Source organism: Rattus norvegicus, chromosome 12 (genome assembly GCF_036323735.1).
Source record: "Rattus norvegicus strain BN/NHsdMcwi chromosome 12, GRCr8, whole genome shotgun sequence".
Lineage (NCBI taxonomy): Eukaryota > Metazoa > Chordata > Mammalia > Rodentia > Muridae > Rattus > Rattus norvegicus.
The window spans coordinates 10326264-10353188 of NC_086030.1; the positions used below are offsets into that span (position 1 = coordinate 10326264).

General features: G+C 45.7%; 1 protein-coding gene across 1 annotated transcript in view; it reads right to left on the reverse strand.

The window, feature by feature from the left end:
* The window catches only part of B3glct (beta 3-glucosyltransferase), a 91281-nt gene that overhangs the window by 34354 nt on the left and 30002 nt on the right, over positions 1-26925 (reverse strand). The window contains exons 3-7 of the mRNA NM_001398955.1: positions 26223-26262; positions 21188-21297; positions 4889-4965; positions 4090-4201; positions 737-873 (exon numbers count right to left, since the gene is read on the reverse strand). Coding sequence (NP_001385884.1) covers positions 737-873; positions 4090-4201; positions 4889-4965; positions 21188-21297; positions 26223-26262 — 476 coding nt within the window. The remainder of the gene's footprint in view (positions 1-736; positions 874-4089; positions 4202-4888; positions 4966-21187; positions 21298-26222; positions 26263-26925) is intronic.

The following is a 26925-nucleotide window of genomic DNA, read 5'->3' on the forward strand; positions in this document are numbered from 1 at the left end:
GTTACAGTGTATGAAACTACCACGCATGAACTGAGTCACGCAGGAGTTTAGGACAGCTGTGAATTCACATGGTAAGTGTCCCTCTACAGCGGCCCACCTCTGATAACACAAAGGCCGCAGATGTTTTCCAGCCTTCTATCTTCCAAAGGAAAAAAAGGTGCATAATTAAGGCACACTAACAAAAACCTGAACACGACATATTTCTCCTCAGCTGAACTAGGTCACCTTCAATCTCCTTACAGCTGTGCAGGGCCCTGAAACACTCATGGACACAACAGACACCATTGCCCGGAGGGCCTTCTCCCACCTGAGTATTCATTCCCTTAATTAGCATCCCCGTCACCCCCCCCACCCCCCCCACCTCCCCGCTAGTCACTGAGTCTTTCTTGTTCTTGTTGTTACTGGTGATCAAAGGTACATGGTGGTGAAAGAGATCCCCACAGGACGGTCATGATTCCTCCAAGTTCTCTGTCCCTTTGGTCTCCTCCCTCAGGACTTACTAGTCACTTTACTTTGCCAGAAACTTCTAGGAAATAGAAAGAAGGGAAGGGTCTGTCTATAGGGCTTTGTCAGGGACCGTGCTAAGGCTAGAGCGCCCTGTCTATCTCTCTGTCACTTTTTCCCACTCCTTCGAGACACCTCTGGCTGAAGACTCATCCGAGAACCTATGAGAACCATCAGGTGCCAAAGTCAGTGAAATAACACACGCTCCCCAAAGCGTCTACTGAATTCTTACTTGCTCACAAGCGGGATGCTAAGGGCCCAGCCAGCAGCGAAGTCCGGATATTTAAAGACAGTCGGGTTCTCAGAGAAGGCGTAATGGTGAATGATCGTGGATTCTTCGTCGTACAGTGCTTTTCCCAAAAACCATTCCTGTTAAATAAAAAATATAATTCTTGAAAAGCCGCTTAGTTGTAAGGCCAGATGCAAGGCTGCAGAAGCAGAACTAGTCAACTAAATACCTTGGGAGACAAAGTTAACATAAATTATGCTTCTGTAGACTCCAAATGAAAATATAATTAACACGAGTCTGGTAATAAATCTATCACAATCTTTGTAGTTAAGAAGTAATTCAAGATCGGATTATTGGTGTGAACAAAATACTAGCTATCATTAGATCACAAATATAAGAATCTTTTTAATTTTCATATTGCCTAAGCTTTTTTATGTGCAGATCTGTGCCATAAATAAAGGAATTTTTCTTAATTTTAAACTGTGCAATTATTTAGAGTGTATATGTATGTGTGCGCAGCCTGTGTATGTGCAGCCTGTGTGCAAGCAAGAGAACAATTGTGTGTCCTAGCGTTAAACTTAGACGGTGAGGCGTGACGACTACAGGTGACTTCACCCCTGTCTCCAGCCTGAGTGGTATTTTATAGAATAGTCCACATAAGAATATTACGGCAAGGGAAGCCATAGAGTGTTTTATGAAAGACTTAATTATTTAATTTTATGTGGATGAAGCTTTTGCCCACTTGGCTGGCATTGCACCACATGCACACAGTGGTCAGAAGAGGGCATCGGACCTCTTGGAATTAAGAGTTACAGATGCCTGTAAGTCATCACGTGGGTGCTGGGGTTCAAACATGGGTCCTTTGTGAGAGCAGCCAGCGAGCGCTCTTAACCCGAGCCATCTCTCCAGCTCCAGGCAGGGAGGTTTTAAACTTTGAGAACTTCCTTCCAGATTAATATTCATCCACTCGCTCATTCTTCACTCAATATTTATCAAGGGCCGACAACCATCAGGGACACAGCATGTACAATTGAGAGGCGACAGAAACTAAAGGAGGTACAGCAACCGACCTGGGGTTAGGGTGGGCGGAGCCTGCGCGGGAAAGAGAGAGAACCCTCTAAAGACGAACAACAGCGGTGAAATAACACCAAGACGCTCACAGTGGGGGAAAAATCTGAAGAAGAACAGTCAGTGAGATTGTGCGAAGTCCCCGGTGTGGAGGAACTAAAATCATCAATAATAAGGAAGTCCCATGTGCCTGGTACACAGTAGGTGTGGGGAACCTGATCAGAAAAGAGGCAAATGGCCCGGATTGGGCTTCTCAGACTAGAGGAATATTATCTGTGGTCAAAGTGCAGTGAAAAGCATCCCCACCCAGCCACTCCAGGACGGCCTGGCTCAGACCTCCACAGCCACCAAGGAAAAACAAACACAAGAAAAACACGTAGAGCTGCTGGAAGGTGTCAGGAAACCACAACAGAAGGAGGGACCGGAAGAGCCGATCCCAGACCCGGAAGCCCCATTCTCAGGATTTCCCAACCTTGCCCCCACCCCTATCCCTTCTCACAGAGCTCTCACCACCTGAACCATCCGTGCCAGCACTGTTTTACGCAAAACATCGTCATATTTTATCTCCTAATCACGCTGTCCAGATATTATAAAGCACACAGGACTGCCTATTAATATTTTACTGAGGTCATAAACTATTTTAAGGAAGGACTCAATGGAGACTCTGTGGAAAGAGCCAAATATCTTCCCTCCTAACTAATGGCTTTCTTAGTGGCTCTGTGGAAAGAACAACAATAAAAGATAAAACTGGGAAAATAACCAGTGATATTCTACAAGGACTACTCGTAACCAGCACCATGCCTCATTGCTACTAAAAATAAATCAAAGTTAATATGCCTTACCAGCTATACAGATGTTAAAGGCACACTATGGGGTGGAAGAGCTCAAACGAGATCGTAGGGGATTTTCGGAAACCAGCTAAGAAGGCATTTGAACCGAGATCAATCTCTTCAACGACTATTAAACGTACACATTCAGAGCACTGAACAAGGACCTAAGTTTGCGTTTGCACAGATGCCGGGGAGACGCTGAGGAGGGGAGGATCGAAATCAAAACGCCCAGTCAGTTCCCAATGCGTGGCGCAGTGATTCTTTCTTGGTGTCAATTCTGACCTTCTTTTTCTCCTAAGATTCCCAACAGTAGAGGGGGAAAAAAAAGCCCCGCTGGTTTGAACATTGTGTCATCTATATTCCGTCACGCTACTTTCCAAAGAAATAAAGCATTTTCTCCATACAGCAGAGTTCGGGAAGGAAAAGCAAGCGTCTCCTTTCGCCTCCCGTCTGAACTTGCCTCTCATGAACCCACTTCGAACTTCTCCATTTATCATCCCGATTCCGTTAAGAAGCCACCGTGAGTCACCATCTCCCCTACAGAGTTGGAACCACCACGGGTCATGAGGCAAGAATCTCCAGGTGAAGCAGACACTGGGAAAGAGGTCGCAACCCCAACATTGGAAAGGAAAAGAAGATTTAGGGATCTTCCACAAGTCAGGAGGAAACGTAAAAGCCTCACCAATGGTTTACACAAAACACAGCAACGAGTTTCATAACTGGGGCCGGCATCGTCTGGGAGGACTGGGCGAAAGGCCTTTCTATCCCCTCTCCTACCTAAGGGACTCCCCATCCAGTTATGTCTCTGGCTTCTCAGAAAATGGAAGGAAGCCACAACGGATGCTCCCGACACTTAACACCATCGAAAGCAGTGGGCTTCTTACACCGGTGGACCGTGCTGCCTACAAAAGCTGTCTGTTGATGAGTGTTGCCTGCACCAGCACACAGCCTGTATTCCCCAACACTAGTTACAAAAGCACATGCATGCATGCAAAACATCACCACGTGTAAGGTAAAACAACACATAAATAAATAAAAATCCTTTTGTGCGTTCTGTATGTGCCCCTTTCTGATGAGGAAAACCAGCCAATTTAATTTTATTCCTGTAGAAAATTGGTCAATGACCCTAAAGGTTCTGCTGCTTCTGCTGCTGCTGCTGCTGCTCCTGCTGCTGCCCCTGCTGCTGCCCCTGCCCCTGCTGCTGCTGCTACTCCTGCTGCTCCTGCTGCTGCTGCTTTTGCCATGGTTTTCACTTCCTTGTGTTGTCACCTCGAATAAATAGACTTTTTTCACAGAGAATGGCTTATTGCATGTTCTCTGTGAGCCGCAAACTTCAGAGAATTTTACCACACCGCTTTCAAAACTCAAGCTATTACTTCAAATATCTCTTACTGAAAATCGAGTTTTCTCTGAATTATTGTCCCCCAAGTGAAAGCATGGTTTTGAAGTCATACACACCTTAGATGGGTCATATCGTCTGAGCGTTTCTAGGAGTCTGGGGATTTGTATTCTCGTCTCTTCTTCACAGAAGAAAATCCACGCTGAATTCTTGCTGTACGTTACCGAAAACCTGATGGGAAGAAATGAGTTATGGCACACAGATTCCTGGTATATATTCCATATGATGCAGGCTTTGCAGGGAGGTTTAATATCTAGGAGATGGGAGATGGTAGAAAGCACGGTGTCTGTGCTGCACACCACATATCCCCACCGTGTATCTCAGCATCAAGAAGAAAGCGGGGACTACCAGTCTCTAGATGGTGAGCTCTCCTAATTCATCCTGCCCATAATAACAACTGTTTACAAGAACAATTTCAAATGCAAGTTTGAAGCAGTTTGCCATTTAAGAAAGAAACACACCTAAAAATAAAAATAAAAACTTTGGGGGTGGAGAGAAGGCTCAGTGGTTAGGGCACTGGCTGCTCTTGCAGAGGACCTGGCTTTGGTTCCCAACACCCACATAGCAGTTCACGACCACTTCTAGGGTATCCAATGCCTTCCTCTGACCTCTGTGAGTACTGCATGCAGGTAGTGCCCATACACAAGCAAACATTCATACCGATAAACTAAACTAAATCATTTTTTAAAGGTAAGCAAAAACTAAGTATAATTAAGAACCAGTCATGAAAAAAATCTAGTTCATACAGTAGTCACAAAATATAAAACTCAAATTCCATCCATTTACCATCTCAAGAAACATACAACCTCTTAATCATTTGAAAAACCTTCCTAAGAAGTACAAGTTAAAGGTACCTACTGCGGTAACAAGGGAAGGATGGTCCAAGCACCTTCCTGCTTCGCCAACTGATGGAGAAGGAGGACTCTGGGGAGATCCTGAAAAACGTAATGGTCAAAGAGGTAAAGTAAGCATTAAAAAAAACCTTCTAAAAAATGCAGAAAGGCACTGCTGTCCATATGATGTCCTTGGCACTGCTGTCTGAAAGTCAAGGAGCTATCCTTTGGCACTGTTGTTAACACCACTGTGTTTCCCAGGTTGCCCCGAGGCCACTGCACTGAAGTTTCTCAGCAGAACTCAACCTCCACGCCCACTGCAAACCCCACCCCTCCCCCACAGATGCTCATGGCCTATGTGAAGAGCTAATTAGAGATTTGTGAATGTAATTGGGGAGGGAAGACCCTGGGTTTGCTTATCAGGAATAACTCAAGAGGCACAAACAAAACTTGTACACACATGTAAGCAAAACGTGTTCTGTGAAACCCTGTGGTCTGAACAGTATTCTCTATCTCATGAGCTAAATTTTTATTTAAAGTACCCAAAAATATCTGTAAAGGTGTTTTGCCCCATAGAAACAACTCCCCAAGTCCAGATCCTAGAAGTATCATCCTTAACTACTCAGGCAATAGGAATGGCTTCCTGAAAGGTCTTACAATCAATAAACATGGAAGGAAGCAAAAGAGCCTTAAAATAAAGCACTGTGGCTACAGAGATACAGACAAAGCACAGAGATCTCCAGGCTGTGCACATTTGCTTGAAATTTCACTGCTCTGTGCTATATTTCAAGTTGCTGGGAGAGCCAAAAGTCGGATTTTCATTTCACATACACTTGAGCCTTTTTCCTCCAACACACATTGCTGTGTCTCCTATCGTGTATTAGCTAGAAAATGAGATCATGGTGACTGCTAACCAAGAATTTAATAATGAATTCCTAAACATCTGAGATGCTGTGAGGGAAGCTACACTCACCAAGACACCACCAACATATGCTACATTTGAGACACAGGGTCTCAAATAATTTTGATTCCATACCACTATTCCAGTATATATATATTAATTATTGACTATAGGTGGGTTTTAATACAAATTGATTCTGTTGGATATCAACTCCCCCCCATTTCCTTCTATGTGGTATTTGTTCCAATTTTTATGTGCAAATTTGTAAATATTCAATAGTTAGATCAGACAAACAATGTGACCTGCTCAGAATAAAGCCAGCCTAAAGGCTGAATTAATGATCTAAGAGAGAACGAGATCAATAATTCAGTCTCCCCACTGTTGCTTCCGAATTATGTACAAATTTTAAAATTTGTAATGTATATACATAATCATATATATTCATGAATGATTATATAAGAGCAAAAACACATGTAAACTAATGAAATTGATATTTTCATAATATAGAAATAATCATATTTGAATGTTAATGTGAACAAAGAAGACACATAGCAAATACTGTTAAAATCTTGAGATGGAAAGCAAGTGCTAATGAATCACCAAGCAGCCATTAACATCATGATAAAAGTACTACCCCAGTGGAAACACCTTTGGGTCAAAGGGAGAATCTAGTCTTAGTCCTCTAATAAAGTAACTTCTTATGTAAGCAAAGACTGAAGCAACCAGAAAGTGACAGTTTGTTTTGCAACATCAGAATGATAAGCTGCATGCTTCCAAAAGCCTTCAGTAAAGTTGCAACAGGATGATAATTGTTTTTCCTTTAAACGGAGGGGTGTTCTCCTCTTCTATGGCTGTGATAAGACCATGACCAAGGTAACTTATAAAAGAAAATGCTTTCTTTGTGCTTATGCACCCAGTATAGATGTCTGTGGGTTCAAACCCCACTCCTGGTACCAACTTCTATCTTTGTTGCTTTTCTATCATGATAAGACATTATTACCAAGGTTACGTATAGAATAAAGTATTTGGGGGGGGGGCTTATGAGTATCAAAGAGTCCACCACAACCATGGTGGGGAGCATGGCAGTTGGCATGCAGGCCTGACTGCAGGGCAGTAATTCATAGTTCACATCTTGAGACAAAACGCTAACTGGGAATGGAGTGGGCTTTTGAATCCTCAAGGCCACCCTCAGTGACAAACCAACAAGCCTCCTAATCCTTCCCTAACAGTTCCACCAACTGGGGACCAAGTGTTCAAACATATGAGCCCTGGAGGTCACTTTCATTCAAACCAACACAAGAGGAGAGGGATGCTCCACAAATTTTTACTTGTGAATTCATATTCCACATTGCTGTTGCCGGACATGTATGACATCAGCAGGTAGCACCAGGCTTCCATGCCAACAGCAAGAATACTTTGCTGGCAGAGCCTAGACACCAGTTTATGAATGACATCTACCACAATACAAATACAAGAGGGGATTAGGCAGGAAAAAAAAAAAAGAGTCGAATCCCCCTCTGAAATAGACTGAAAGGACTAACAGGAGACTAAACCTATTCCTGATTTCATTGTTTTCCGTTCGCTAAATTGTTTGACATGTCTCCTAGCTGCTTCTACTGTGACTATGAGAAGGGCCAGGTTTCTGTCTTTGTTTTGTGCCTCTGTGTTTCTAAGTATTTAATAAACATGTATCTTGTTGATTACAGTCCCCGAATGTGCACTCAAAAGTGACAGGCACTCAGAGACTGTCTTCACTGAGGTAGAGCAGGCCAAGTTCACCTTAATTATAAAGACATGTTCATCTAGTCTGGACAGAATGCCTAAGAGTTTTTATTCTTATCACATGCTCAGATGTATACCATGTCCAGATTATTAAAAGTCACAATAGGGGCTGATAAGAGGGTTCAGTGGGTAAAGGTGATTGCTGCTGAAACCTGACAATCAGAGTTCAATCCCCAGAACCCACATAAAGGTAGGAGAGAACTAAAGGCACACGCACACATACATACATACACACACACACACACATGCACACACATACATACACACATGCACATACATACACACACACACACAATGCAGGTACAGTGATATTAAATAAAATGAACTGTTTTAAAAGGCCACAGTAAGATATTCTATCAAATTATTTATGTTTAATTCATCATCAAAAAGATTTAGACCACCTTCAAAGGTGCTACGTCACCAGCTCTATGACTCCTTTACACACAAACAAATGTTGTTGTTGCTGCTACTTTTAAAGTGTTTTGTTGTTGTTTTCGTTTTGGTTTTTTGAGGTACGGTTTCTCTGTGTAGCCTTGACTGTCCTGGAAATCGCTCTGTAGACCAGGCTGGCTTCCAACTCACAGGGATGCCCCTGCCCCTGCCCCTGCCCCTGCCCCTGCCCCTGACCCTGCCCCTGGCTTCCAACTCACAGGGATGCCCCTGCCCCTGCCCCTGCCCCTGCCCCTGGCTTCCAACTCACAGGGATGCCCCTGCCCCTGCCCCTGCCCCTGCCCCTGCCCCTGCCCCTGCCCCTGCCCCTGCCCCTGCCCCTGCCCCTGCCTCCTGAGTGCTGGGGTTAGAGGTGCGCACAAGCACTATCTGGTATAACAAACAGGCGACTTCTTCTTTTTTTTCTTTTTAACCAGAGATGCAGCCGAGGGGTGGGCCGCTCACCTAGCAGAACCCTGGATTTGTTCCTCAGCACTGAAAAGTAAAATTTAAAAAAGAAATAGAAAAAAAAAAAAGATGCTGGGGAGACGGCTTAGTGGGTTAGGGCTCTCACCGAGCGTGCATGAGAATCTGAGCTTGGACCCCTGCACACAGACAAAAGCCCAGCATGGCTGTGCATGCCTCCCCCCCACCCGCCTGATGTGGAGAGCAAAGACAAGAGGACCCCTGGAGTCTGCTGCCTAGCCAACCTAGCAGAAGAAACAGCTAGCTCCAGGGTTAGTGGAAGATCATGTCTCCGAGGAGTAAAACAGAGTGTGAGAGGGCCGGTACCTCACAACCTCCTCGGGCCTACAGAGGTGCATGTACCCAGAAATGTGCGCTCACGAGCGCGCGCGCACACACACGCACGCACGCACGCATGCACGCACGCACAAGCATGCACATGCACTCACAAAGAAAATCCATTGTTGACAGCCACTAGTGACCTATGCCTGCAATTCTAGCTCATGAAAAGTTGAGGCAGGAGGATTGCTACCAATTCAAGCCTGAGCTACACAGTGAGTACCAAGCGGAGAGAAGATATAATCGGAGGGGAAGGAAAAGGAAGAGGAGGAAGAGGAGCGGGAGGGAAAGGGAGAGAGGGAGAGAGAATTTCCAAACACAAAATCAAGAAGAAAAGGAAAATGCTGTATCGCATGAAGGGATTAGAAACGCAGCTGCTCAAAGGTGGGTAAATGAAAGGGTTTGGGGACCCCAAAGGTTGATCACAGTACCCTTACCCTGTCAGCGTGACCCCTGAGTTTGAATCAGAGCCCACTTTGCCCACCTTTACTTCCTTTTCCTCTATCTCCCCCTCCTCCCCCTCCCCCTCCTTCCCTCCTCCATGACTCCATCGATCTCTTTGAATGTTAACACAAAGGAGAACCATGAAGACTCGATGTCTGGAGATATTAACTGGATAAATGAAGAGGCTAGTATATGAACACACACCAAAGCAGTGAATATTTAAGTTGTAAATAATTCTCAGCCTTCTGCCTCTGTCTGGAAAAACGTTCAATGACTTAATTCAATTGCTAATCGTCTCTCCTTTCAGAGGTCTACTGTATGCATGTGTGCCTGCATGTATGAATGCTTGCAAAAGCCTTCAGAGACCAGAAGAGGGCCTTGGATTTCCAGAACCAGAGTTACAGATGGCTGTGAGCCACCACGTGGCTGCTGGGAACTGAACCGGGATCCTCTGCAAGAGCAGCCAGTGCTCTAACCACTGAGTCACCTCTCCAGCCCCCACCCTGGTCTCTCTTTGTCCATAGATACTCCTGTCACTCTGATTTGCCCTCACCTTCATCTTCTAAACTAGGCTTTGAAGAATGGGGCCTTAGAGTCTCCTCACCCCACTATGCAGCACCACGTGCTAGATCAGAGAGCAACATCAAGACGTTTACAGACCTTGTGTAGCCCTTGGGCACTGAACTGAGCCGTTAGGTCAATGTAAACTATAATGAAAATCCACACCAGGTGAGCGTGGTGGCAAGTACCTTTGATCCCAGAACGTGGGAGGTAGAGCTCTGTGAGTTCAAGGCCAGCCTGGTCTACAGAGAGAATTCCCGGACAGTCAGGGCTACGCAGAGAAACCCTGTCTTGAAAAGAAGCCAAAATAAAAATCACATCTGCTTATTATTATAACTCCTTCTGCAAAAGACATGTATTTATTGTCATAATAGGGCTGTGTGATGTGCTTCTTGGAACATATATGAGACAGATTAATAACCTTTAAAATACAGTACTCACTTATAGGTCAGACTACTATGAGTGATATTATATTAATATTCCTTCCAAGAACCCAAGTACGTGTATGTGTGTGTATAAATATTATATGCACATATTCCATATACCTGTCTTAACCGTTAACTGTTTTTCTCAAAAGAAAATGCATTACAGCATTATAAATTTTATTTATAAGCGATGTGCTTTGAACTGAACTACTAAATATATTTTTATAGCACATATATATTTTAACTAATCGTTTTCTCATAAAAGCAGTAAACCCTGGTGTTTAAAGCCCTGACTTCTGGAGGCCAAGTATTCCCATCTGAATCTTAGCTTTTTTTTCCCCCTGAGCCCCAGTGACCTTCAGTACGATCCCTGAACTAGTGAGCCTGTTTTCCCTGTAGTGAGCTAACACAATAGTGGGAGGTGGGAGGGGTGGGGGGGATAAGTCAGTTACTGCACGACACGCATTTAATAACTATCCACATTGTCGTTGGTTTTTACAGTCTATTTTGAGCATCTCCTATGCACCGGCACAACGGTTTGAATGAGATGGGAATGTTCCCTGAGAATTCACATATCTAATACTGGGTTGCCAGTTGGTGGTGGTGATGTTTGGGACGTCTAGATTGGCCTTAGTATGTCACTAGAGGCAAGCTTTGGGGTTTCAAAATCTCCAGCCCTTCCCGGTGTTTTCTTGTCCTCTTATCTCTTTCTACCTCCCGACCCCACTTCTTATTCTCGATCCACCCACCCTTCCTTCCCTCCATTCCTCAGTCTCTCTGTTCCCCCTCCCTCCCTCCCTCCCTCTTTCCCTCAGACTGCCCTCCCTTCCCTCCTCCCTCACACACTCTTTCCCTCAATCCACCCTCCCCTCCTTCCCTCCTACCCTCCCTCCTCCCTTCCCTCCTCCCTCCCTCCCTTCCCTCCTCCCTCCCTCCCTTCCCTCCTCCCTCCCTCCCCTCCTCCCTCCTCTTCTTTGTACTTGTACTTCAAGATGTGAGCTCTCAGCCTGCTGCCACGCTGTCTCACCAACATGGCCTCAACCCTCCACAATCATATGCCTGCCCATAAGATCCCCTTCTTTCAAAAGGTGCTTTGGTCATGGTATTTTACCACAGCACAGAATGGTCACAAACACACACTGGGTCTGACCACAGGAATATAAGCAAGAACCCCAGAGAGCAACGGAGCCCCTGTCTGCTCCAGTCTCTCATTTCCCATGAGAGTCAGGCCACCCATAACTGGATCTACAGGAGAACAGCAAGGACCTGTGCTATGAAGTCACAACGCCAAAGTAAAGGGACAGCGGCCTGAGAGAATCATGGACCTGCCTATGGGCCTCTGGCCTGGTCCCACTGGAGATGGTACAGGCAAACCGCTCGCCTCTCTGCAAAATGTGACCAACTCATGTCTGCAAACAGAGCATCGTGCACAAGGCCTCAGAGTAAAAGTGACGGTGACATCCACCCAGTAAATGTCACCCATGATTGCAACTGAGTTCCCAACTGTCTCCGCCCCCTAGCCCTGGCCCTATGCACTCTCTCTCTGGTCCCTTACCCGGCACTTTCCCAAACACAGCTCAGCCCCTTAGCTCAGAGCAGCACCACTTTTCTTCATTCGCTCAAACCTCATCTCATTTGGTCCCCCCCCCGCCCCCCTAGTCTCCACTGACACTGACACCGATGTTAACTCTAGAGAACAGAGCCCTAAAACAACCTTCTTCCTCAGGTTCCTGACTCTAAATTCCACACAACACTCTGCTGCCCGTGCTGCATCTTGCACGCTTTCAAGCGGGGCATCTGCCACCTGCTTCCTTCGTGACTTTTCTCATTAGCTTCAGCTGACAATTTGACATAGCCTTGAGTCCCCCGGGAGAGGCAGGGTCTCCATGGAGGGATGCACCAGATCAGACTGTCCTATGGTCTTGTCTGTAAGAGACCGTCTTGATAAAGGATTGATGTGGGAGGAGCCAGTCCACTGTGGGCGGCAACAACCCTAGACAGGTGGGTTTGGGTTGTATAAGGAAACAGACTGCACGAGCTAACAGAAAGTGCTCCTCCACGGGTCCTCCTCCTGATGGACTATGAAACACAAGTCAAAGAAACCCTGCCTTCTCCTAGGCTGTTTTCGGTCACAGTATTTAATCACAGCAACAGAAGGCAAATAAGAACAATGACCAAGCCCCAAGTTTCTGCAGACTCACACAGGACAGGTGTCTGTGAATACTTCCGGTGCTGGCCAGCCAAAACAATTAACAAACGTGCACAGGATGGCTTCTCAGGCACGCAACCCCCGCCTTGAGTCACAATGTCCTATTTCCTGTGCTGCAGCCAACGCACTAGGTAAAGGTGTGTGTAGAAGAGATGTTTCTGGGCTGCTGAGATGGCTCAGGAGGGAGAGGGGCTTGCAGCAAGCTTGATGACCTGAGTTCAATCCCCGGGACCCACACAACGGAAGGAGAGAACTGACTCCAGCAGTTGCCCCTCGTGCACAGTGCAGCACGCACGCATCAGTCACAAACACAAAAATGAGTAAACAAAGGATATGTTTAAGAATTCTAGTTGTGGGGGTTGGGGATGTAGCTCAGTGGTAGAGCGCTTGCCTAGCAAGCGCAAGGCCCTGGGTTCGGTCCCCAGCTCTGAAAAAAAAAAAAAAGAAGGAAAAAAAAAAGAATTCTAGTTGTGTAAAGAAATGGTTCTTTAGTGAAATATATATATATATATATATATATATATATATATATATATATATATATATATATCTGGGCTGGAGGAATGGCTCAGTGGTTAAGAGCACGGGCTGCTTTTCCAGAGGTCCTGAGTTCAATTCCCAGCAACCCCATGGTGACTCATGACCATCTGTAATGGGATCCGATACCCTCTTCTGGTGTGTCTGAAGACAGCTACAATGGACTTATATATAATAAATAAATCTTTAAAAAAAGCTATTTTCTCCTGGGATATTTTGCCCAGGTACTTGCAAAAACACTGATTAATAATGACATTTACTATTCATTATATTACAATACATTATATATTATATTTCAATGCTGTTGTATATTATATTATAATACATTATTATTAGCATATAATTGTGCAAAATAAATATTAATAGATATTCATAAACTGGATACTAATAGGTTGCAGCAAATGAACGGATGAATGACTTCTCACTCAGCAGCAGTATAATAAAGTCTCCAGTTTCATAAAAATAAAAAAACACCTTATATGGTGAACATCTCATTAGCACCAACCTCTACCCAAAAGAAAGGGTTTTGAGTGATTAAGCGCCCACCTGTTTCCACCTCAAAACCAAAGTATGGCGCTAGTAACATCAAAAAGCTAATGAGAGCCGGGGGTGGTGATCCACGCCTTTAATCCCAGTGCTCTGGAGGCAAACGTGGGTGGATCTCTGAGTCTGAGGTCTACACAGTGAGTTTCAGCCCAGCCAGGGATGACACAGTAAGGCTGTGTCAAAAAAACAAAACAAAAACAAACAAAAAGCCCGAAACCAACCCTCAGCAACAGAAGGGCACTGTGGATTCTCAACACTAACCTTCTAATGAAGTACCTCACACTGTCTCCTTGCCAATAAAATAAATTTCTAAAATTAGGACGTGCGAAGCCATCTTTCTCCAGCTTCTTGGAGCCAGACTGTGCCAGCCTGTTTTATGGAGATGGGGTTGTTTTAATCTAATGAGACAAGGCCTGACTACCTCAGCCCCAGAAGAAGGAAAAAAAATGGCAATTTCCAAAACTTTCTGTGAACAAGCAAAGGAATAATTTATTGGCAAGGCTAGGGCTCTGCCAGGTTTGAAATAAGGCCTAGAGTCTCCCCACAATAGAAGGCAAGGAAATCGGAAGCTGTGTGGGTAGGAGTGAGGGGAGAGGGTTCTGAAGCGGCTGGCACGGCTCCACTGTGGCTGAGAGAAAAATCATCGGTCCCGGACCCAGACCCAGATCGAGCGTCTCACAATAGCAGGTGTGTTCTTTGTTGGGAGGTTGCCTGGAGAAATGGAAGTCTAACTCGATACTCTGCAGCTTTATTCTAAGCTCCACCCTCTGCTCCTCCCCGGCCCCGCCCTGTCCTCCTACAGTAAACTCCTTGACCCCCATCTACAGTGACCTTTTCCTTGTGCTAAATGTAATGAATATTCTCAACATAGTCTCTACAGAAGGTGCCTGGATCCTTGTTTGACTGGAAAGTACTAAACATGAGGGCATAGGGCGTTCGTTATGCCTCCTTTTCTTTTATTCTTTCAAACTCAGCTCACAGTGGAAACCCCTTCGGTTTCCAGGGCAGCTGGTATCTGGATTCCATAGTCCCGAAGGTTAAATAAAAAAACACCTTTCGGGGTTGGGGATTTAGCTCAGTGGTAGAGCGCTTGCCTAGCAAGCTCAAGGCCCTGGGTTCGGTCCTCAGCTCCGGAAAACAAAACAAAACAAAACAAAACACCTTTCTTTGTATCCCAATGAAGCTGTAACAAACAACGGACGAATGCTCACATAAGTTATCCCTTTGAGAAGGAATTGTGCCAGGTTCAAAAAAAAAAAAAAAAAAAGTCAAACTGGTAGCCAGATGCTATGGTCCTAACAGGCATTAAAAAATCAGCTCAGGTGCCTTGATTGACTAGGAGAGCTGCCGGCAGGACCGCTTCTGCAGGGCCCTTCCTTGGCTTAACCGCCTGCGCCTGCGCCTGCGCCTGCGCCTGTGCCTGTGACCCTCTTTAGAGAGTCCATCTTTTATCATTTCATATCACTTCTCCATCTATGGAGCAGAGGGAGTGGGAGGGGGAGAGGGAAGAGGAGAGGGAGGGGAGGGGAAGGGGGAGAGGGAGGGGGAGAGAGCAGGCAAACAAGCTAGCTAGTTGTAGGAGAAATGGCATTCCTTCAAAACCTGCTTTCTTCTATGTCCCTCAAATTTCGGGACCTCATATTTCATCAGCCATGGTACCGGTTGCTCCAACATTCCCTCTCCCTCTCCCTCTCCCTCCAGCCTAACCTAAAAGGGTCCTAGTTTGCCCCCAGCATGTGTTTGCTGTACCCCACAAGGATGACTGCTCAACTTCCAGCCCCCGCTGGGCATCCCAGAGTATATCTTTCTGAAAATTCCCATTGTCACCTTCCAGGACTCTGTTCTAAATCCATATCCCCCCAGGTGATTTTTCCCTCTCTCTGTGACCTAATTTCTCAAATGTCTCAGCCCTCCCTGGTCTCCAGCCGTACATGCAAAACTGGTACAACACCGACTCACTTTCCGCATAGGGTGGTGCTTCTTAAATGGCGTTACACGGACATCACGGTTTTCACAAGCCTGTGGGTTGTCTAAAATCGCCTTTTCATATAAACAACCTGGTCTAATAAAACTACGGAATCCGGCTACATGGGTACAGTAACAGGTGTAGCCTGTGCTTCCGGTCTTCATCTAATGACTGCCATGCACAGTATCGAACATCTGCTTTTAAGTCATTAATTAAGAACTAGAATATTCCTCTTCTAGGTTCCACCATGACTCTTCACACGACGGCAGGCTACAGCAGCAGTCGGCATATAACATAAAACTTGGTAAAACCTGATAATCCACTAATTAGAAAGAACGATGCTAAAAATTAAAAATTTCAAAGTCATAATTAACTGCATGTCAAGCTTCAGTACAAGGGAATCTTCTAGAACACCAGGAAAATGGTTTCGCCCCTCCTCCTGCAGCCACTGGGAGCACGCTACTAAATTTCACAGAGTTGGTACAGATGCCTGTTTCTTACTCACAGTGTAAAAATGAAAAAAAAAATGTTTGTGCTTTTAATAAGACCGAGTTTCAGCACCTTGAGGCGAAATGGGCCCAGGTAACGCTGAGAGCAGCTAGGAGGAGCCGCTAATCACAGAACGACTTCGGTTTCCTTTTCTTTTTTTGTGTGTGTGCCTTGATTTCTTTGGCAGGCTTCAGAGAAGCGTGCAACCTGACAGGAGTGATGAATAAATAAACAGCAGTTTCTGGGAATCTGCTACTGTGGGAGGCACAGATATTTTGAGCTATCAGATAAATATTCAAATGATAAAAGCTAACTGCTGATTGCACCTCACGGGGCGACTTTTAGGAACGCTCTCAGAAGGCGAATCTACAGACAGACTAATATTGTAAGCTAAGGGCTTCATCCTCAGGCCCCAGGAGGGTACCCCAAACCCATCCATCACAGTTCGCGGTACACACGGTCGCACCGAGGCCCCCTGATCTGTGGTCCTTGCAAGCTCCCATCACGGTGCCAGCGAGACCAACAGCTTTTCCCTCTTCCGCTATCACAGCTCCGAGGCAGCCTGCCAACGCGTTCCCAAAAGTATGCCAATTCCTTCAAACAGTTTGATTCCAACTAGGGAGAGTCCCTGCTTCACATGGCGAGGTTTCCTTGCTTGGTTGGTACTTCTCCGCTATTAATTCTCCGCAGATGACCTTCTCTAGCGCTCATGAGTCCCAAGGCAAAGTATCTCGTCCCTGCCCGCCCCCTCGAGAACCGTCTACAGACCCGGTGCTAGCCGTCAACTATTTTTAAATCTCTGAAGTGCCATTCGTGGAATTAGACCAAAGTTTTACTCCCGTATGAGAGATAAAAAGCTCCGTAAAGAGAAAAAGATCCAGGACCAAGCGTAGCTGCAAATTCTGCAGTCTTTTGATTGACAAAAGCCTTGTTAATCCACATTTGAACCTGCCCGAGGCATACAGCACACTCCAGCGCGCCCCAGCAAATTAAAGTCTGAGCATTACAGATCTGTTCTCCCTACGACAGCATTCACAGCTGAGCCCCAGCGGGGAAGAAATGTCAGGGTAACAGTAACAGTTGATCTTATAGTCGGAGGGGGGGGGGATGTGTGACTCTTTATCACTTTAGATTCTATTTACTATCACAGAAATTAAACTCTGGGGCCCCGGGGTACTTAATGGCATTACTTAACTACGCCTCTTTAAATGTAAAACCAATATCGCCACCTAGTGGCCGGCGGGCTCCTAACTCACTGAGGATGTAAATGGAAAAAAAAACAAAACAGTAAAAATTAAATATAAACTTTAGAACTAAAGAGAAGCAAGGGGCTAGAGGAGCCACTTCTAAATGTTAAACCCTGAGACAGTACATCGATGAACACATAGTCTCTAATACTGTAATTGGCATTACAACCAGGGGTTGAGGGTCAGGGACACAAAAAAAGTGAAGGTGAATCCTGCCTCGCTCTGCTGTCTAAGCATTGGATACACGGGGACAAGAGGTTCCATGAAGAGGCCTTGGTGGACGCCAGCCAGAACTCAGGGAATAAGATGTCTAGGGATGATGACAATGTCCGCTATACTAGACTGGGGTCACGGGCCTGAACAAAAAGACTGACAGCTATGGGGGTTTGATTGGTTTTGTTTTTGTTTTATTTTTATGTATGTGTGTTCTGCCTGCCCGTATATCTATGAATCACATACATGCAGTGCCCACAGAGGCCAGAAGTAGGTGTCAAATCCCCGCAGGAATGGAGTTACAGACGTCTACGAGTCTCTATGTAGATCCTAGGAACCAAACCCAGGTCCCCTGGAAGAGCAGCCAGTGCTCTTAGCCTCTGAGCCATCTCTCCAGGTCCTGGCTATTCCCTTTGAATGAAGGAACTTTAAAAACACAGTTAAGTAAAGCAAGCCAGTCCCAGAAGGATGATTACTCTAAGAATCGTCGCCCTCCCCCTCTCGAGACCATTCCATAGCATACGGAGACTGAAAGTTAAATGGAGGCCACTTGGGGCTACAAGGTTCTCGGTATTAGTTTTATTAAATAAAAGGGCTGTGGAGATGTGTGAGAATACACCTGAGATGATTGAACTGTGAACTTGTGATATCATTTGTGGGCTGGAGAGATGGCTCAGTAATTAAGAGCACTGGCTCCTCTTGCAGAAGACCAGGGTTCAGTTCCCAGCACCTACATGGGGGCTCCCAACCATCGGTAACTCCAGTTTCAGGTGATGTGACGCCCTCTTCTGGCCTCCGTACTGTGTGCATGTAGTACACAGGCATACGTGCAGGCAAAAATACTCACACACATAAAATTAAATGAATTAATTCTTTATCTTGCTTTTAAAATAAAAGAAACATCTACTACAATAGAAAAGAAAGCCACTCCGGAAAAAAAAAGAATGAATTTCGGGGGACTCGGGGAAAGTCACGCAAACACAGCTTGGTTCTGAGTGATCAGAAATTAATGGGATTCAACCTGTTCTCCGCCTTCAACTTCTGTGGAGGAGGAAGATAAATGGGTAATAACACAGAGCAAAACGAATACAACAGGTCTGTACAAGATGCAGAAGGTTTGTACAAGATATAACAAGTTTGAACATGATACGGAGGTGGGACCAGGAAGGAGTGGCTTAGGCACGGGTCAAGTGGGTACAGAGAGCCCAAGTATGATGACACCTGCCTGTAATCACTGGATCTGGAAGGCAGCACTCACTCACCCCCTATACCGTCAATGTGTGCACATAAATGGGTATGCGCACACTCATGCAGTTACCCGCAGGGGCCACAAGAAGGCACCAAATCCCCCTGGACCTGGAGTTGTATAAAAGTGCTTATCATTCCAGCAGGAGGACCTGACTTCACACCCATAGCACCCAAGTAAAGGCTGACCATAGCAGAATGCATCAGAAACCCCGGTGCTAAGAGGAAGACTAGGAATGGGGGTGGGGGGGACCTGAGGCTCAGCGGCCAATCAGGTTAGCCTTCTTGGGCCTACTGGGTGAGCTCCAGGACACTGAGAGATCCTATCACAAAAGAAGGAAAGAAAGGAGGGAGAGAGGGAACAGAGAGGAAGAGAGGGTAGGAAGGAGGGAGGAAGGAAGGAAGGAAGGAAAGAAGGAAGAGGGGTGGACAGATTGTCTAAAAACTACACCAAGGTTGTCCTCTGGCCAAACACATGCACAGGCCCAAATGTACACTCAGACTCAGGCACACACATAAACACACATGCCCACATATATACAGATACCCTGGTTGGTTTTGTGTGTCAACTTGACACAAGCTGGAGTTATCACAGAGAATGGAGCCTCCCTTGAGGAAATGTCTCCATGAGCTCCAGCTTTAAGGCATTTTCTCAATTAGTGATCAAGTGGGAGGGCCCCGCCCATTGTGGGTGGTGCTGTCCCTGGGCTGGTGGTCCTGGGTTCTATAAGAGAGCAAACTGAGCAAGCCAGGGGAAGCAAGCCAGTGAGTAACATCCCTCCATGGCCTCTGCATCAGCTCCTGCTTCCTGCCCTGCTTGAGTTCCAGTCCTGACTTCCTTTGGTGATGAACAGCAATGTGGAAGTGTAAGCTGAATAAACCCTTTCCTCCCCAACTTGCTTCTTGATCGTGACGTATGTGCAGGAGTAGAAATCCTGACTAAGACACACCCATACATTCATACACATATAAACACAAACATAGGCATACATACATATACACATTTACATACAAATATACATACACATATACAGACACCTATATACATACAAACATATATGTACACACATATATGTACACATATATACATATATATTCACATACACTGGTATGTATACACATAAACGCACATACATACACACATACATGCACACACACACAGGAACTGTGGAAGGTCACCACTGTTCTGCTGGATCCTCCCTCTCTCTTTTGCGTGCGTGCATGCATGCATGTGTGCATGCGTGCATGTCTGGGCTTCACAAAGAAGAAATATCTGTCAGCCATGTTGACGTGCACCTTTAATTCCAGCATTCAGGAAGCAGAGGCATGGGGAGCTCTCTGTAGGCCAGCCTGGTCTACATAACAAGTTGCAAGCCAGCCAGGGCTGCACAGTGAGACCCTGTCTCAAAGGAAGAAGGAGGAGAAGAAATAGAGGAAGAGAAGGAAGAAGGAGTGAGAAGGAAAGGAGGTGGAAGACGGGAGAAAAAGAGGGGAGGAAGAGAAGCGGGGAAGGAGGCATGGGAAAGAGGAGGAGAGAAAGAAAAAAGGAGACAGCATCTATGGACAGGAGAGCGGAGCCCTCATCTGCAGCCTCAGCTCCCCCAGGTCAACTGCGATTGAAAAATAATAGATGGAAAATATCATGCATAAAACAGCACGCTATTCTGAGACATACGTAAAGTATTAGGCTTCTCGATGCCCTGCCAGGACACCCATCAGGCCTTGGTCCAGCATATCCTGACAGTTAACGCCCATCCACTGACTGACAGCCATGTCAGGTACCGGGGCTGACAACCGGCACACAGCAGTGCCTGCTTCAGGCGCCCCCTGGTTCACAGCCAGAGCATCGCAGCAATGGGTGGCCATGACAATATCTAATCACTCAGCCTTTATACGGCTAGCCTCTTAGTGTGATTGATTAATAATTTTATCTTATATAACAGAGGTGTGTATATGGGGGAAACACGGCATAGAGAATCCGGGTCTCTCTGTGGCTCCGGATACCCACGAGGAGGCTTGGCCTGTGTCCTCCTCAAATAAAGGGAGTGACATGTAAGGAGGAAGAACTTCTGCGCTGGGACGCAGTTCACACCTCTTTCGAATGTCAATAGGATGCTTATTTTTTTCTCTCCATAATCCTCCCGGGATATTACACTATAAATCAGATTGAAGGTTCAATTAATGGTACCCAATTAAAAAGAAAAACGCGGATTAAGAGACTCACAGGGGGTGCACTACACTAAGATTAATGAAAATGTTGTTTCATGTAAACAGCCTCAGAACATGTTGCTAAAAGTTTGCATGTTAATTACCCCTATTTCTTTAAAAAAAAAAAATATATATATATATATATATATATATCATGAGAGAACACCTTCAGCAATATTCAACATTAAAGAAGCATAGTGAGTCCCAAGAGTTATTCTCACCTAAATAAAATTGATTTTCTATGGATTCAGAGAACCATAAATATCTCAAATATATACCTAATTAGTCCTAGGTACCCCTCCGGGCATCTCTACGTACCTGTGTCAGGTTTGCAGCCTGCCTTAAGATGTTTCTTCTCAGCTGTTCTGCTCTCCTGGCATGAAAAGGATTACTCTGACTCTGGATGACAAACACGATTTCTTTTAAGTCTAAAACAAACAAAGAAAAACTTCTCAAGGTTTTTTTTTTTTTAACAGTGACTAAAATAAACTTGAACATCAGCAAAAGATGACAGTTATAAGGCAGAAATTCAAACATGTAGAGAAAATTCCACAATTTTAGAAATTTTATGTTTATGGGTATCTTTCCTGCATATGAATATAGTGAGTGTTTTGCCTGCACGGGAGTATACGTACCACATGTGTGCAATAACCACAGAGGCCAGAAGGGGGCGTCAGATCCCCTGAAACTAGAGTTGCAACAGCTGTGGGCCACCGCATGCGCACTAAGAACTAAACCCAAGGTCCCCTGCAAGAGCAGCCTGTGCTCTTAGCCACTGAACTATTTCACCAACCCTGAAATGTTTTTATTTATATAACTCTAGAGGCAAAAACTCTTTTCTACCTTTAAAGCCATGTCCAAAACTTCCTAGAGGTGTTATATAAAAAAAAAAAAAAAAACCTCACCTCACTAAACCATGCCTTTGATAACAAACTATATGTCTCCTTCCACATCTGCAAAATAAACCATCACTCCATCCAGTGACCTTCCAGCAGTCCCAACACAACTGTACACTGTGCTATGGTGTGAACTGTGCCTGTCACCAAAGATATATGCCGAGTTGTAGCCCTCAGAACATGGTCCTGTTTAGAACTCGGTCTTCCAGAGCCACCGGCTAACCTGGGGTCCTATCCCAGGATGAGCCTTATAGAGGAGGGGAAACTGGACACTCAAACACGCAGGGCAAAGCCAGGGTGAGAACACAGGAACTGCTATCTGCCAGCCAAGGAGAAGATCCCTCCCCTCCCCCAACCCCAGCCCCGCAACCCTCAGGAGTAAACCCTGAAGACAGCTTCACCGTGGAATTTAGCCTCCAAAATTCTAAGAGCATGAGCCATTTTATTACATAACAAAAGCTTGGTACAATCAATGCACACGAAGGAAACACTTCCTTTGGCTCTGGTTTTGGTGGTCCCAACACATGCTCACTTAGCCCCACCATCTTCCGCAGGTGTCAGGGAAGGCAAAGTCATGCGTGGTGCCGGTGCCTATGGTGGTTCAAATTTGAAATGCCCTTCACAGGCTCATTCTGAAGGCTTGGTCCCAGCGGCCACTGCTATTGTGGGCCCCTGTGGGACTTTTTGGGTCATATTGGGCCGGGTGGCAGAAGCAGGTGAAAGGGGCCTTTGACAATTATCCTTGATCTCCTGCTCCTGGCTCCCGTTTGGCTTCCTGATGTGATGTGAGGAGACTCTGTGTAGTTCCACCTCAAAGAACTCCCTGAGCCTTCCTGACCTGACTGACAGTGGACACAGGGCAAACCCCCAACTACCCGGGGGAAACCCCCAAAACCCATGTGACTGCTGCTCAGGTCCCTGTCAGGAGAAGCACATCAGGCCTCCTGAAAATGTAATAAAAACACATGGAGCCAGGGGACCGCAAGATGTCACTTGTGGCCTGCAGCCAGGTTTATAGCAAATTGATATGGGGTCCTTCCTGCCACCAGAGGCCGCCATCTTTAACATTTCGGACCAAGGACGCTAATTTGACTTTCACTGTATTCTACTGTGTTTTATCGGTCCATTCAGTTCTAGTGTTCCGTTCATTTATTCCACAGGGAGTCATCTAGGTCCTAAATATAATCAGAAATGCTCTTTGGCTAAATAAAAGCCAATAAATATTTGTAGAAGGAAATTCTGAGCAACCTACTGAAAACGGCCTAACTCCTTTGCTTATCTATACGAACAGGAACACATTCTAAATTCACTATACTGAGCACAAGGATAAGGTTAAAAGGGAGTCTTCTTTCTCAAGCAAACATTCTTTGATCTACCTGTAATATTAATATAAAAAAAAAAGTGGTTCTCAACCTTCCAAATGCTGCAACTCTTTAACACAGTTCCTCATGCCGTGGTGAACTCCCCAACCATAGAATTATTTCCTTGCTACTTCTTAGCTATAATGTTGCTACTGTTATGAATTCTAATATATGCTCAGTAGGATATCCAATATGCAGTCCTGTGAAAAAGTCATTTGACCCACAAGTCAAGAAACACTGATACAAACTAACATGTCAAAGACTCAATTATAAAAATGGCTTTTGGGGCTGGAGAGATGGCTCAGTGGTTAAGAGCACCCGACTGCTCTTCCAGAGGTCATGAGTTCAATTCCCAGCAACCACATGGTGGCTCACAACCATCTGTAATGGGATCTGATGCCCTCTTCTGGTGTATCTGAAGATAGCTACAGTGTACTTATATATAATAAATGAATAAATCTTGTTTTAAAAAAATGGCTTTTTGTTAAGCATGGAATAGGGGCTGGAGAGATGGCTCAGTGGTTAAGAGCACTTATTACTTTTGCAGAGGACCTGGGTTCAGTTCCCACATGAAAGCTCAAAGCCATCTGTAACTCCAGTTCTGCGGGATCTGATGCCCTCTTCTGGCCTCTGTGGGTACTGCACACACATAGTGCACAGACATGCATGTGGTCAAAACACTCATAAACATAAAATAAATGATTTTAAAATATAAAAACAAACAAATGGAATAAATACATTTAGGGAGATTGGCTTCCAATTTTTAATTAAATCAAAGATTTCACCCTTTTAGTCATCCTTAAAAAAGCATGCGGAAAGAAAAATTAGAAGCAACCTATCCAGCAGCATCATATAAGTCAGAATATTACAGGGCAATAGAAATCGACTGGCATGGCCTCATTAGCTACCACTAATTAAGACTGTAACTAAGACTACCTGTATAAACCTCGATATTCTAGACTCATCTTGTAGGGAGAATGTTATTATATGCCAAAATACAAAACAAAGAATAAAAATCTGTTAGTAACTCAAAAAAAAAAAAAAAAGAGCAGAAAAAGACATCACAGAGATAATACTGCTCGAATTTACCTGCTGCTGTGATAAACACCAAGACCGGGACCAACTTGTGGAGGAAAGGACTTACTGGGTTACAGGCTATCTTCCAGGGGAGCCCAGGCAAGAACTTGGGGCTGGAACCCATGCAGTGTCCATAGAGGGACACAGGGCAAACCTCCCTCTAGCTTGCTCAGGCTGGTTTCTTAAACAGCCCAGGCCTGTCTGCCTGCCTAGGCAGGACGCCGCCCACAGTGGGCCAGGCTCTTCTCCACCAGTTAGCTGTCAAGAAAATGGTCCACAGCACTCCTACAAGCCAGTCTGATAAAGACAGTTCTTCAATGGATGGTCCTTCTCTCTGGGTAGCTCTAGTTTGTGTAAAATTTACAATAGAAGCGACCCAGTTACACACCACGTATATGTCACTTAAAAGCATAAAAGTCACTAAAAAGTGTAAAAGATCCCATAAGTGACAAACAGAACTGGGGATAAGGCATAAAAGCTTTCAGTTCTCCGAGTAACATTTTGCTGCTTAACTTGGAATGGTGGGTACCCAGACATTCTTTGCATTAGTCCTTACAGCATCTCCTAAATCCAGATTATTTCCTCGTAGATTCTGCACTAGAGCAATCCACCTGTCAGAAGGCTAATCCTAGGCTCACCACCCCACCGTGAGCAGCCCTGCTACCTCTGCCAGCTCAGCAAAGCTGCCATTGTTCTTCCTCCCCAGACAGCAGATCCTCCGCGCAGGGAAAAAGACTGTTCTAGAAAAAAACAAAAGCAAATTCTTCCGCTTTCAGGCTTCTCCGTCGTGTGAGTCGTGTTCATCCTTGACTTTTTCACATAGCTGAGATCACACTGGCCCTTTCTTTCCCGTGGACTACAATTTTGCCTGCTGTGCACTCGGTCTGCATCTTGAGTAACCTGCTCGCAGAGTCGGAGCACGGGTGCCACACAGAATAATCGGAGCCCCGGTGCAGAGCCAAGGCCTGCCGGGGGCCACAGAACTGGGTGGAGAGCCAGAGTCGCTCACGGGTGTTATGGGAGCACAGAAAACACGGGGCCAGCTCACAGAGGGACCTGCTGCACTCCTTCAGAAGGGCCACAGCTTCCTGCACAGCTGTACACAGAGGACAGCAGCAGAGGAAGAAGCATGCAAGGGTGGGAGGGTTGGGGGGGGCTACTATAAAGCCCACACTCGGCCCTATGTCGGCAGCATCCCCATGCCCACAGGAGTCCGGAAACATTCTCTAAAAAGGTTTCCGGTGCCCAGGTGATGTAGTTAGAGAGTGGGCAGGCTCAGCCAACTCAGATCATGAAGGAGTTATACGCATGCTAAGAGGCCGGGACTATGAACTAACTGGCTCCAAACTGGAAAAGGCATCAATCAGGGGCCAAGTGGAACCTGAGGTGCCAATGCTTTTCCAGAGGAGGGGAACCTGTCCTGGGGACAGAAGCATATGGGGGAGCTATCTGGGACATGGGGCATGGGGCGGATAAAGAAGAGAATGGGGGATAATGAACGACAGATTACCCACTCTGGAAAAGAACCTTATGGCCCGCTATTCTTTACATAAGAAAAGTTTTCTACCTCTAACCTGAGAGCTCCCTTTGTGAGCCAGGCTCTGGCTGAGTCCAGGGCCCAGCGCTGACCTCCACAGCCTTCTCTGACAAGCCATGCAGCCACCTGACTCTGCTGCCCGGTGACAGAGCTGTGAGAGGTGAGAGTCCCCTCTTTCCTGCATGCCTTCGCTGCCATTCTCTAAACTCGCTACAGTTGGCCGTCAGCAAACATGTCCGTGACTCAAAATGACAGGCAGCGTTTCTCCTCCAGGAACGAGCAATAAAGGGGCGGGCCAGAAAATACTTCGCAAGGATCAAAAGTCATATGAGACTGTTCACCCAAGGTCTACTTGTTGGCAAACTTCAGGCTAGCCCAAAACATGCCTTATACGTATAACCAAAAAGGAAAATCCACCTCGCTAGAATACAGCTTACAATTGTATTCTTTTCATGGAAAAATAGGAAAAGTCCACTACTTACCTATGTCATGACTCCTTGGTAGACTACTTTGCCTCAAATCCTGTATTTCAAATGAAAGAGACAAGGATGAACTCCATCATTTAACCGAACCAGCAACACACTGAACACAATTAATAATCTGAATTAACATGTGGTACCAGGGCTCCTAAAGTAAGGAGGCTGGAACAGAAGGGGGCAGCGGGAGCATGTGCATTGCTCCAGAAGTTCTGTGACAAGGCTGTGCCTTTAACATGGCTTTATTTTTATTTTAAGTGTGTGGGAGTTGGCCTACGCATGTGGATGTGCACCATGTGTGCAGTACCCACTGTGGCCAGAAGAGGGTGCCAGATTCCCTACAACTGTAATTACGGATGGTTGTGAGCTGCCAATGATGGTGCTGGGAACCAAAGCCAGGTTCTCTGCAAAAGGAGGCAGTGATCTTAACCCCCGAGCCATCTCTCCAGGCCGGGCTGTGTCCTTAGTGCATGACCTTAGGCACTGTTTGCTCTAGAAGCTTATTCCTCCTCCTGCATAAAACTGCATCTGGGGGAAACTTAGTTCTAAAGACCTTGTCAGCTTAAAGTATCTCAAGGATGCCAGACACAGTGCAAAGGCAGGCAGGACTCGCCTCAGGATTAAAAGGTCTCCTCTAGGGTTGGGGATTTAGCTCAGTGGTAGAGCGCTTGCCTAGCAAGCGCAAGGCCCTGGGTTCGGTCCCCAGCTC